An 11,778-nucleotide genomic window follows, 5' to 3' on the forward strand; every position below is an offset into this window, starting at 1 on the left:
CTGGAACCTGAAAGTATGAGGAAGAAGAGTTGCATTAGCACAGGGAGGAGATTAGAACAAGGAGACCAGGAAACCAAACCTGGGAGCTAGAGAAGGAAGAAGTCAGGGAGAGTATTGTAGGAAATAGTAAATGCTGAGGAGTTTGACATGGTGCAAAGAGCTGGTACAGGAGTCTGGCACGATCTGGGAGGCGGAAGGAGTTAAGTGGGGTAAGAGACATGTCTGATAAGTAGCCAGAGTATAGGGAAGAACTAGCACAAGATGGAAAGATACAAGATACCCTCAGAGACAGAGGTGCTAAAGTCAGACAAGAGACCCAAAGAGCAAGTTGGATTAAAGTCAATATTACATATGACATCAGGTTCCTTGTTTTGTTTTTGTAAAATATTTTTGCCTGCATAGCTTCACACAGGGCTGTTGTGGCTACAATACAGATTGTACTGCCATGCAATCCAGGTGCTATGGGGAACGTTCAACTGACAGTCAGTTGTTCCACAGTAACTGCCAAGAAACATAACTCTGCCTTATTCTAAATAAATTAAATTAAATTAAATTAAAACCAGTTAATCACTTGGAGAAAGCAGGGTAGTTTCATTCAGCGTGGGATAAGAAATATGTAGGTACTGAGGCTTCACAGTACGGGCTGAAGTAATGAATTGCTGATGCTGTGAGGAACAATCCTGATTTTCCTTCATCTCTGCCCATCCGAGTCTGCCCTCTCTCATGAGTTAGTTCTGGCACCTACCAGGCTCCTTCCCCACAAAATACTCCCTTGCCAGGAGAAGCATGTTCAGTTTTATCATTTTTTGCTGGCGTTATGGAGTTAAAGAACACCTAGAGACAGAAGTATATAATCAAATTCCTGCACATGGTCAGGGTAGTACCTTGCTTTTCATGTTGATTAGTAGAAATTTAGTTCACCATTCATGTCAGTAGAAGGTAATGGTATACATGCCTCTGCTGGAAGAAAACATTTTCAGTGTTTGTTTTAAAAAAATTAAATACTGTATATTTCTTGCTTCTCTGGTTGCCCAGAGAGGTTGTGGAATCTCCCTCCTTGGAGATATTCAAAACCCATCTGGACAAAACCCTGGTTCTTGTGCTCTAGGAGTCCCTGCTTGAGCAGGGTGGTTGGACTAGATGTGACCTTTAGAGGTGCCTTCCAACCTCAACCATTCTGTGATTCTGTGATATGAAATGAATGAGAAATAAATATCAGCTGTAATAAAAATAAATTGTCTTTTCCAAGGAAATAGTTCAACAGTTAATAGAGAACAGTACAACATTCAGAGACAAAACAGAATTTGCTCAAGATAAATACATAAAGAAGAAGAAAAAAAAGTAAGTGAATTTTAAAATGTGGAAAATACTTAGTAGTTCTCTAATTTGTTGGCCTTAAAGTAAGACTTTGTGTTTCTTACAGATATGAGGCAGTTATAGCAATTGTGAAACCATCCACTCGCATTCTTTCAACCATGTATTATGCAAGGGAACCTGGAAAAATTAAGTAAGTTTTCGGGTTTTTTTATCATTCCAATTATAACAGAAAGATATTTTAATATTTTTTCAAAATACCTGTGTTATACTAGAGTATTCATCACATTTCTCTTTTTTTTTTTCTGTTAATGGAAAGATTTTTAATTAATTAATTAAAAATAACATGATACAGAAAACAAATCAATACACTACTGCAGGAGAGAGGAGAACTTTTGTGTGCAGCATCGGCTTTTACCGTTTCCCTTCCACCACCTATAGAGACAGAGGCCCCTGGTGTTTTCAGAGGTGACTCTTAACCTGGTTTTGGTCAGTGGTGTTATCATCTCTGTTTTCTGGCCACCTACCAGAAACAAGAATTTTTGTCTATAATGTGTTAGAGATTCAAAAATCTTCTTCAATCAGAAGTTTCCAGAATTTAAAGACACGTGGTTAACATTGGGAGCAGGAGTGGAGGGATGACAACAGAGATCTAGTCACATTTGCTTTGCACTTAAATTAAATTATACCTTCTTACAGACATTACCCAGTACTGATTTATTGGTTTTAAAGTAGTAATAGTAGATCTAAGATGCTGAGACTTAAAAACTTCAAATTTCTGTTATTTAAGGCTTCCCAAACCTTCCTTCTCCTTCCCCCATGTCCTTCACTTGCCTTTACTCCTCTCCTAAGATGAGTTGGTATTTCCTTGGCCGTCCCTGAGTCTCTTGAGTGCACGTGCTGCGCTCAGTAGAGCTGGGTGGTGATCCTGGAGTGCAGGTGGTGCCTGCTGCTGCAGAACAGATGAATATCACTAAGGGTACATTGCTGGATTAGGAAATGCATTCAAATACCCTGTTTTCTTTAGAAAACTGACACGTTAGAGAGAACAACAAAAAAACCCAAAAAGAAGTTTCAAAAATATTTTGTCTGACTGGTGCAGCATGAGACATGCTCTTTATTACACACACCCCACTTCATATCCTACTTTTGCTATTCTCTTTGTAAACCTGAACACCCATTCCCTCCTCATTTCCTATTAGCTCTAGTTCTCCTGCTTCTTTATTACCAGATGGTTAATTATTAAATTTCCACATGGCAACTGAAGGCCACTGATGCTATTGCTGAAAACCTACCCACTGTTTTTGCCAGGCTCCTAAGCTAGTATAGGGAATATTTCTAACTCTTTAAGATAACTAATTTGGTATTTCTTCAAACTCTCTGTCTTGCAGCCACTTGAGATACGACACCCTGGCTCAGATGTTGACTTTAGGAAACATCCGTGCTGGCAACAAGATGATTGTAATGGAAACGTGTGCGGGCCTGGTGCTGGGCGCGGTGATGGAGCGAATGGGAGGCAAGTAACACGGTCCCTTCAGTGATACACAGACTGAGGGCTCACTTGAAACTTCAGAAATACACATCTCTGACACTTGTAAAAGGCAGTACTTCAAAATACTTTCTCAGTTTTTAGAAATCTACTTTTACTGTCTCTACTATTCAAAGAGATGCTTGTTTCTCCATTGGAGAAAGTTGTATTTTGCATGTGCCAGTTGGATTTATTTGTCACTATTTAAAAAAAAAAAATACGAAACTTAAAGTTGATATCAGAGATCTGTTTTAGTTTCTGTCTCAGCATGATGACACTGTGTTCAGAAAAGGCTGTAAGGAGCTCATATGCAGATTCTTCCCAGGCACCTGGGAAGTCCAGGAAAGTGAATGGTGAAAAACAGGAATAGTAACACTGAAATTCAGACAGCCCAGGACACTGAAAATGTTGTCATTCCTCTTCTTCGCTGTGTCAGAGATTTAACATCAGCAAAGCGTGTATTTTAATAGTATATGACATTTTCCTGAGCATGTTCTAGAAGAAGTTTGATTTGTTTTTTATTGCTCACGCGCAGTGAATGAGTTTCATTGTAAGTCATTCAAAGACACTCTAGAGAGAGGTGGCAATTATATTCCAGAAGCCTGGAAAAGCAGAAAGTGTGATGTAATGTTGTGCACCCAGATGTGCTGTCTGTTGGCCAAGAAGCACGCAGGCAGTTACACTATAAATTGGTTTTGTTTTAGCAACTCTTGGCCACGGGGATACCAACCAAAGTGAATTAAATAAGATGCAATTTCAATACAACTATTGAAAGGTTCTTTTTAGTATGTTTAAACATCTGACATCTCTTCCTTTAGAGGGGCAGTCTGGATGTTGAAGAAACTCTTTGCCTACTAATGCTGTTTAAATTAGTTTGGGTTTGTTTTTTTTTTTAATCAAAACCATTCCATAGTTGTAAGTAACGAATACGGTAGAAAATTTGTCTTTTTAATTCTTAATTTAATTAACTTTTTCTAACAGTTTGTCACTGCTTAGATGTTTTGTGCTAATACTAAATACATGTTGAATACATGCATAATCTTTGAGTTACCTTGTCCTTCTGAGTTGCTGTAACTGTTGTCCTTCTAATACAGAGGAGCAGCTGAGGGAACTGGGGTTGTTGAGCCTGGAGAAAAGGAGGCTGAGGGGAGACCTTCTGGCTCTGTCCAAGTCCCTGAAAGGAGGGTGGAGAGAGGTGGGGGTGGGTCTCTTCTCCCAGGGAACAAGGGACAGGACAAGAGGAAATGGCCTCAAGTTGCTCCAGCAGAGGTTTAGATTGGATCTGAGGAAGAATTTCTTTACTGAAAGGATTGTCAAGCATTGGAAGGGGTTGCCCAGGGAGGTGGTGGAGTCACCTTCCCTGGAGGTATCTAAAAGATGGGTAGACAAGGTGCTTAGGGACATGGTTTAGAGGGCATGGTAGTATTGGGTTTATGGTTGGACTTGATGATCCTAGAGGTCTTTTCCAACCTTAATGATTCCCAGGGTTCTAAGATTTTCCACCTTGAGGCAGCCTCTTACATTCAGTGAAGAGCAGGCAATTCACTTACCTACTGATCAACGTGTGCTTTGTTGCTCCCAGAAATCCTGGCTTTCCAACATGGTTTTGATTCTTTTCCTCTCGTAGGTTATGGATCCATTATTCAGATGTATCCAGGAGCAGGACCTGTTAGAGCTGCTACCAGTTGTTTTGGATTTCCAAAGTGCTTTTTTGATAATCTTCACGAATTCCCTCTCAGCAAAGTGGATAGTCTTCTCTCTGGGACATTTTGTACAGAGACTCTGCCTTCAGAACCTGAAGATAATTCACTAGTGGAAGAGGAAAGCAATGGATTGACTGATGAGAAGCAGATTTCCCTGCAGGAAACAGAAGAGGAATCAACTACAGAAACAGCTATGGAGATCAACCAAACGGACGAGCAAGAAACAATGGACTTGAATGCTGAAGATGTAGAATTTAAAGAGAACAAAGACAAAGGAAATAAAGAAAATGTAAGAATATTTATTGTGGTTATTCCAGTTTTACAGTGTCTATATACTTAAAATTCTGCTGCCTGAGTCAGACATGCTGAAATAACAGCTTATTCAGGTATTAAAATGGAACTCAGGAAGTAGTCTTTTGTCTCACATTAAGCTAAAGCTCAAAAAAATGAAAATTCAGTCCTCACAGTAGTGATCCAATCTATAAACTACCTGCTAAAGAGCAAACTATTTGTTTTGTTGTTCAAAGGTTCGGGAAAAGCAAAGAAAACAGTGGGAGAGAAGGAAAAAGTTACAAGAAGCTGCTGCTTTGTTAAGAGAGAAGAATGCTGATGGGTGAGTTTGTAGTCAGAAAGGTTCTTCTGTTCCAAAACACATCTACAGAAAAGAATTTCCTTTGAAACAAATAAAAGCTTTGCTTTAAAAATACTTTTCTTAATACTTACATGCAAGCAGTCAGCCCAGGTGTGTCTTGGGTCTTGTTTGGTTCTCACCTGGTTGAGATTTTTTCTGTTATTTAAATAGCTTCAAATTTCATGGTCTAAAAGTCATAGTTCCCTGACTAGCTATGAGTAAACCTTTAAAAAATATATATATCCAAAAAGAAACAGAATCCAGGTAGAATTGAACAGGAAATGACTGCCAGTAAAAATCACAGGATTCTAACTGGCAAAGTAGAACCTGAGGTTTTAAGTTTATTAAATTGGAACTCAGTTTGTTGTTTAACAGGGGGGTTTTTGTTTGTTTTTAGAAACTCATTTCTTTTTGACACAGGAAGAACCTCATAACTTGATTTTACCTGCTTTTGCCAGGATCGATTGTTCCCAAGGAATAATTTAACGTGAAGATTTAATATTGGAAGCTTGAAACAAATACAATAAACATATTCTTAGAAATTCAGCCCCACAGTAGTGTAGGAGCGTTTAGCAGTTGGGACTTTTTCATGATGTTCTTAGCACATGCTGAAGGGATTTGAGTTAATCAAGTAACATTGATTTAGTTAATTTAATACCATTCATATTCATTTTTGCTCCTAAGAACATTGGCTCACTGGGAATAAAGCCGTTCTGCTCGGATAAATTTTAATACACATTTATTAGTTATGTTTAAATGCTTGTGCATAATTTTTGGTTTTATGATTATGAAATGTTTTCATTCATGCTCATTCATATTTCAGTTTATCTCATCAAACAGTTGACAGGTCATTCTGTGTTCTCCCAAACAATAAAGGAGGTTTGTAAGGAGCACTGCACAGCTGTTTGGCAGCAGCAGCACCACTGGCGATGCCTGTGGATGACCGTTACACTTCCTAAACAGTAACAGTGTTCTGGTTTTACCACTGTCTCCTGCACCCATCCTTATAATTAATGTCCATGTGTGGTCTGGCAAAGTGAAAATTAATATTTGGTTTGACTTGATCCTTCCTGTTGTTGTAAAATAGTATATTCAGTTGTTACATTTGAGTTCAAGGAAGCCTGTTTAGTATTGATGTTTTCAATCAGTAGTGTACTCCTTTTGTCCTTTGTAATGCATGAAAGCTCCAACAAATGATAGGGAGGAATGCCTTCTTGCTCTAGGAAGTGCTCAGCATGAAGAGAAGTCTCCAGCTGCCTGAAGACACTGTCCCAGATGGCTCAGGCAGGATCACTTTTCTTTAGTCATCTGCCTTTTCAAGCCCACCATTTGTTTAGATTGAGACCCACAGGGTACATACACTGCTAAGCCAGAAAAAATTGGCCTGGAATAAAGAAAGGCTTCAGACTAACACACGGGCGTGAGTAGAAGTGGGGAGGGAAGTCAGGATTTGGTTTTGTTTTGCAAGAGAGAAATAGGGAAAGGACAGGTAAAAGCTGGTTAACGCTGGAGGTGGGGAGAAGGAGTAGGGACTTTTTTTGTCAGTCCAAAGAGCAGCTGGTCATGAGGTAAAGATGGGCAGCTGCTTTAGGAGAATTACTTCTCGAGGTCCTGAATTTAACAGCATTTACTGCTTAATGTAGAAGATACAGGTTTTAATAAAATTTATATCTTCAGTGCTGTTGGGTGGTACAACACTGCTTGTACTAGATCTGTTTGTTCAGTTCTCTCTCTGAGAGCTGAAGCCTGTCACTGGTGTGTGAGGGGAAAGGCCAGCATTCCTTAGGGATTTGGGGTTCTTTTAAGGATGACTTGGTTTTTTTTAAGATAGACTTTTCTAAGACAGATAGATACATTTTTCCAATACTATAAAAGTAGAAACTGGTTTATAGACACACCCTGTGTTCAGAATTAAACCACACATCCTCTCTCTACTCTTCCCTGCCCTTCCTCTACCTCCTCCTCCTCCTCCCTTCTCAGCCATTCCATTAATTTTGCGGCTGGCCAGGCTACCTGCTGCCAGCAATATGTGCTGCCATATGAGAGAAGAGAATTGGATTTTTCACAAGCTCTCTCATCTCTCATTTACCTTCCTGTCATCTGGCAGAGCTCCTGGCGGCATCGGGGCAGCACTCCAAGCCTTCTGAGGCACAGGCTGGAGTCTTTTTTTCTTTCTGGTCCACTTGGTTAATTACTGAGCACAGATTTTTGGAAGTTTGGAATTAGGGTTCAATCTGTAGCTTGCAAGGCTGTAGCCAACACAAAACTGAAATGCAAACAACTGTAAAAGAATTCTCTCACCTCTTTATCTCCATGGTATTTAGAAAATTGAACATCCATTTTTTTACCAGGTAAGTTTGACGGTGTCTCCAGTGCTGTACATTCCCCTGGAGAACAAATGTTAATTAATTGATGGGTCTTTTCATGTAGTAACTGTATACTGGAGAAGTAGTTTAATTAGCCTGTTCTTTCTGCACAGTTCCAACTTACTAACTCATTCAATCGTAACCATTTCTTGCAGTATAATTTAGCACTGATTTTATTTATTTATATTTTTTAAATATAAAAACTCTGGATACCTGTAAAGAATTTTAAGCATCTGTAAATATGTGTTATAATGTGATACTAAAATGAGGCTGAATGATAAAATACGAAGCCTTTAATTTGATGAGGAAACCATTTATCTTTAGCCCATTAAGGGATTGTTTTCTCTTTAAATAATAACTTTTTAATACAAAACTGTATTTAATTAAGATTACCCAGGCTAAAGAGCCAGGTTGCATTCTAAGCAGCAATTAACAGTCACCAAATTTAAATTCTATTTGGACAGTGCTCTTAGTGTAGAGAAAGCAGCATGTAAATTCCTGGGTGGCAAGAATTACCATGGAGCTGCTCAGCCCAGCTGAAGCGAGTGTTTCTGCAGCACATTTAATATACTGCACTTCAGGGAGAAGTGTTTTATCCTCCTAATTATGCAAGTAGGCCATCGTTATTTGTTTTTATATTTGGGGAGTTGTTGGAGCCACGAAAACGTGCTGATTAGCAACACGATCGCTGTGCTAAGTAGGAGAAAATGTCACTTGATGAATAGGTTTTAGAAGCAGAAAATTAATGGGTGTGAAATTTCTTTTGCAGCTTAATTGTAGCCAGCAAGTTTCATCCCACTCCTTTATTACTTTCTTTATTGGAATTTGTTGCTCCTTCAAGGCCTTTTGTTGTCTACTGCCAGTATAAAGAGGTAAATAGAGTATTGTTACTTTAGCTGTTAAGAGTTCCAAGTTTGAGACTATTCTGCTGTATAACCTGCTATTTGGGTTGTTGTTTGTTTCTTTTTTAAGCCATTATTAGAGTGTTACACGAAGCTGAGGGAAAGAAAAAAAGAGGCGGCGTTATTAACCTGAAGCTGTCTGAAACCTGGCTACGAAACTACCAGGTAAGGGTCACAGCGGCTGTCAGAACAGCACGAGTACTGGGGAGCAAAACTCCCTCTGAAAACACGTGGGGTTTGAACTGACTGAAACTACGTACAGTCTCGTGCGTTTGCTTTACCTGAGAGCGGTGGGAAAATACTCTGAGGAGTTCTAATGCTTCATTGCAGCAATTTCAAATGGAAATACTTTAATTCTTACAAAGCACTTCATTTAAACATTTGCTGAAATATTTGTAGCACACTGACAAGATGTAATAGTTGTGCCGCTTTAGTAGCTCGCCTCAAGTGAAGGACAGTCTGATGTCAGGTAAGAGAGACGAAGCAAAATCATAGCATCATGGAATGATCTGGGTTGGAAGGGACCTTAAAGCTCATCCAGTTCCAACCCCCCTGCCAGCAGCAGGGACACCTTCCACTAGACCAGGTTGCTCAAAGCCTCATCCAGCCTGGCCTTCAACACTTCCAGGGAGGAGCAGCCACAGCTTCTCTGGCCAACCTGTTCCAGTGTCTGACCACCCTCACAGTGAAGAACTTCTTCCTAATATCTAATCTAAACCTCCCCTCTTTCAGCTTAAACCCATTTCCCCTTGTTCTGTCATTAACTGCCCTTATGAAAAGTCCCTCCCCACCCTTCCTGGAGCCCCCTTCAGGTACTGGGAGGCCACTATAAGGTCTCCCCGGAGCCTTCTCCTCTCCAGGCTGAACAGCCCCAACTCTCTCAGCCTGTCCTCACAGCAGAGCTGCTCCAGCCCTCAAGTGTTTAATTCATTTCCAGTTGATTTGATGGCTGAAAAAACTTGTAATGGTAAGAATGGTGGTGACTTCAAAGCCAGTGTCTTCAAATAACTGGAACTAAAGTAACAAGAAATTTCTGGGCTGGGAACTGAACAATGAAAACAAGATGAGAGGGGGGAAGACACCTGCACAGTGAAGAACATCAGTTTGACTAACTGAACTGCAGAATACCCTCTCCACTGTGAGGAAGCAGAAGGGCGTCTGATTTCTAAGCAGCTCACCACCTCTGAAGAGGTTCTTGCTTTTTACTGACTTTCTCCTCACCTATAGACTTCTAGAGTCCCTAAGGAATTATTATTTAGGGGATGACTGAATCAAGGGTGGCCATGATTACTGACTATTGATCAGGCAGTGGAATTGGGAATGAGTAGGAGATTGATCGATGAAGATGTTAGGCTTGGCAAGGGTTACCACATCCAGGTGCAGTTAGGAACAAGACTGCCCCATCTCCTGGACACCTGCAAATCAGCTTTGGGCTGTGATGGCAGTCAGAGCCAGGAGGAAGTGTAACTGAAGAGCAAGCGTTTCCAGAAGGGCTGGTTCCTGGCTGTGACTTACCTTAAGAGCAGCAACCAGTTTCCAGTTCATGGTGGCAGAACTGGACATTACTCAACTCTGTCATGTTAGACCAGCTGTGGTTTCTTGCGAGGTACACCAGTTCTGAACACGTTCATGACTTTCATGTGTCCCAAACCTTGACTGTATAATTTTGCTGGAAATGCTGTGAATAAATCCCCAGTAAGGCAGCAGCCTGTATTCTGTCTGTCACTGGTTTCTGGCTTGCAGATACTTTGCCCTTTAAAGATAAATACACTTTCCAAATGGCTGTTTGTGGTGGTGGCTGGAAAGTAAAATGACGTCTTCTACTGTAAACTGAAATTACACAATTTGATGTGCACATATCAAGTGACTTTTTTACAGATGCTTGGTTCTTGGTTTTGTTTTCTTAAAGGTCTTACCTGATCGAAGCCATCCAAAACTGACAATGAGCGGCGGTGGCGGGTACCTGCTGTCTGGCATAACTGTTGTCTTGGATAAGGGCAAATCCGATTCCGCTGATTTAGAAGCACTGAAGATGGAAGAGCCATCATCTAAAAGATGCAAAGTTCAAGACCTTCATTGTTAACATTTGAAGAAGAATTGATTCGGTTTTTAGACCTCAGGAGTCCTGCTGTTAGTTAAATAACAAATAAGCTTTCTGTGCTCTTGACAGCACAGAAATTGTACCTGTCACACCCCTGTCAGCAGAAACCAGCAGAACTGCGTCACAGGGAGGATTGTCTTGCTCTCTACCTGTTTACATGATCAGAATGAGAAGAAAAACCCTCAGAAGCAAACATCACACTGAAAACACACTCACTTGAAAAAGGAGAGAAGATCCAGAGAAGATGGAGCATCAGTGAAGGCATTCTCTGTGGTTGGCTGTTGCCAAAAGTGGACACGATGATCTTGTCAAAGGCTGAGTCAGATTAACCTGTTCTCAGTTGGATCTTCCCAGAACAGTGTCAGGGTGACAGGATCTGCGTGGTGATCTGCTCCCCCGCTGGACACAGAACCTGGCTGTGCTCAGCAACGTCAGGAAGCAGCAGGCACAGCAAACATCAGATGCTTTTCTTTCCAGAGGAACAGGGAAAAGAATCCTGATTCCAAAACTCTACAACATGACCCCCTGTTTTCCTGAATTAAATACAGAGGAGAAGGTGTATTTACGTTCATGAATTACAGTAAATATTTAAACTGGATGTCTCTCAGTATTGCCTGTCCTTTTCCTGAGAGCTGGTGTATGGTGTTTATTTTCAGATACAACTCTTTTGAAAACTGCTCCGTGTATATATAATTTATTCTGCTGTTTTATCTTTCATGATACGTAGCTTTTTTTTTTTCACTGTGCATTTGCCACTTCGATTAAACCGCAGGATGTTTTTCCTCATGAGATTTATTTCGGTTTTTCTTACTTTTCCCTCTTTTTGGAAATAAAAATGTCTGTAAGAGGCGTTAGGAGGGGAATACCCTTGCTGGCTGCACACCACTGAACCCCCATGGGGAGCTTTAGGCCCGTGTGGGAGCTCGCAGAGCCAGCAGGACCTGGCTTCCAGTCTTGAACTAACTCATCACCGGGGAGCTGGAGAATCACAGAATGTTGGGGATTGGAAGGGACCTCAAAATATCATCCAGTCCAACCCCCCTGCCAGAGCAGGAACCTAAATGAGATCACACAGGAAGGCGTCCAGGCGGGTCTTGAATGTCTCCAGAGAAGGAAACTTTGGGATCAAGTAACCAGACTTCATAAAGCTGTAACGTGGTGTTTGCTGAGAAGAGTAACGCTCTTTTAGGACACCAGTAGCTCAAAATAAAATAACCTGTTTTCTTTTGGGTT

General features: G+C 40.7%; 1 protein-coding gene across 1 annotated transcript; it reads left to right on the top strand.

Moving 5' to 3' along the window:
* The first annotated feature begins 1,249 nt into the window (after positions 1 to 1,249).
* TRMT6 (tRNA methyltransferase 6 non-catalytic subunit) lies at positions 1,250 to 10,527 on the top strand. The gene is given in 9 exon segments (XM_029085888.1): positions 1,250 to 1,345; positions 1,424 to 1,507; positions 2,706 to 2,830; positions 4,470 to 4,834; positions 5,073 to 5,158; positions 8,312 to 8,414; positions 8,515 to 8,547; positions 8,550 to 8,609; positions 10,354 to 10,527. Coding segments are annotated over 8 exon segments (978 nt in total). The 5' UTR covers positions 1,250 to 1,345; positions 1,424 to 1,475.
* Positions 10,528 to 11,778: the final 1,251 nt, after the last annotated feature.

Source organism: Antrostomus carolinensis, unplaced genomic scaffold (genome assembly GCF_000700745.2).
Source record: "Antrostomus carolinensis isolate BGI_N321 unplaced genomic scaffold, ASM70074v2 scaffold35550, whole genome shotgun sequence".
NCBI lineage: Eukaryota > Metazoa > Chordata > Aves > Caprimulgiformes > Caprimulgidae > Antrostomus > Antrostomus carolinensis.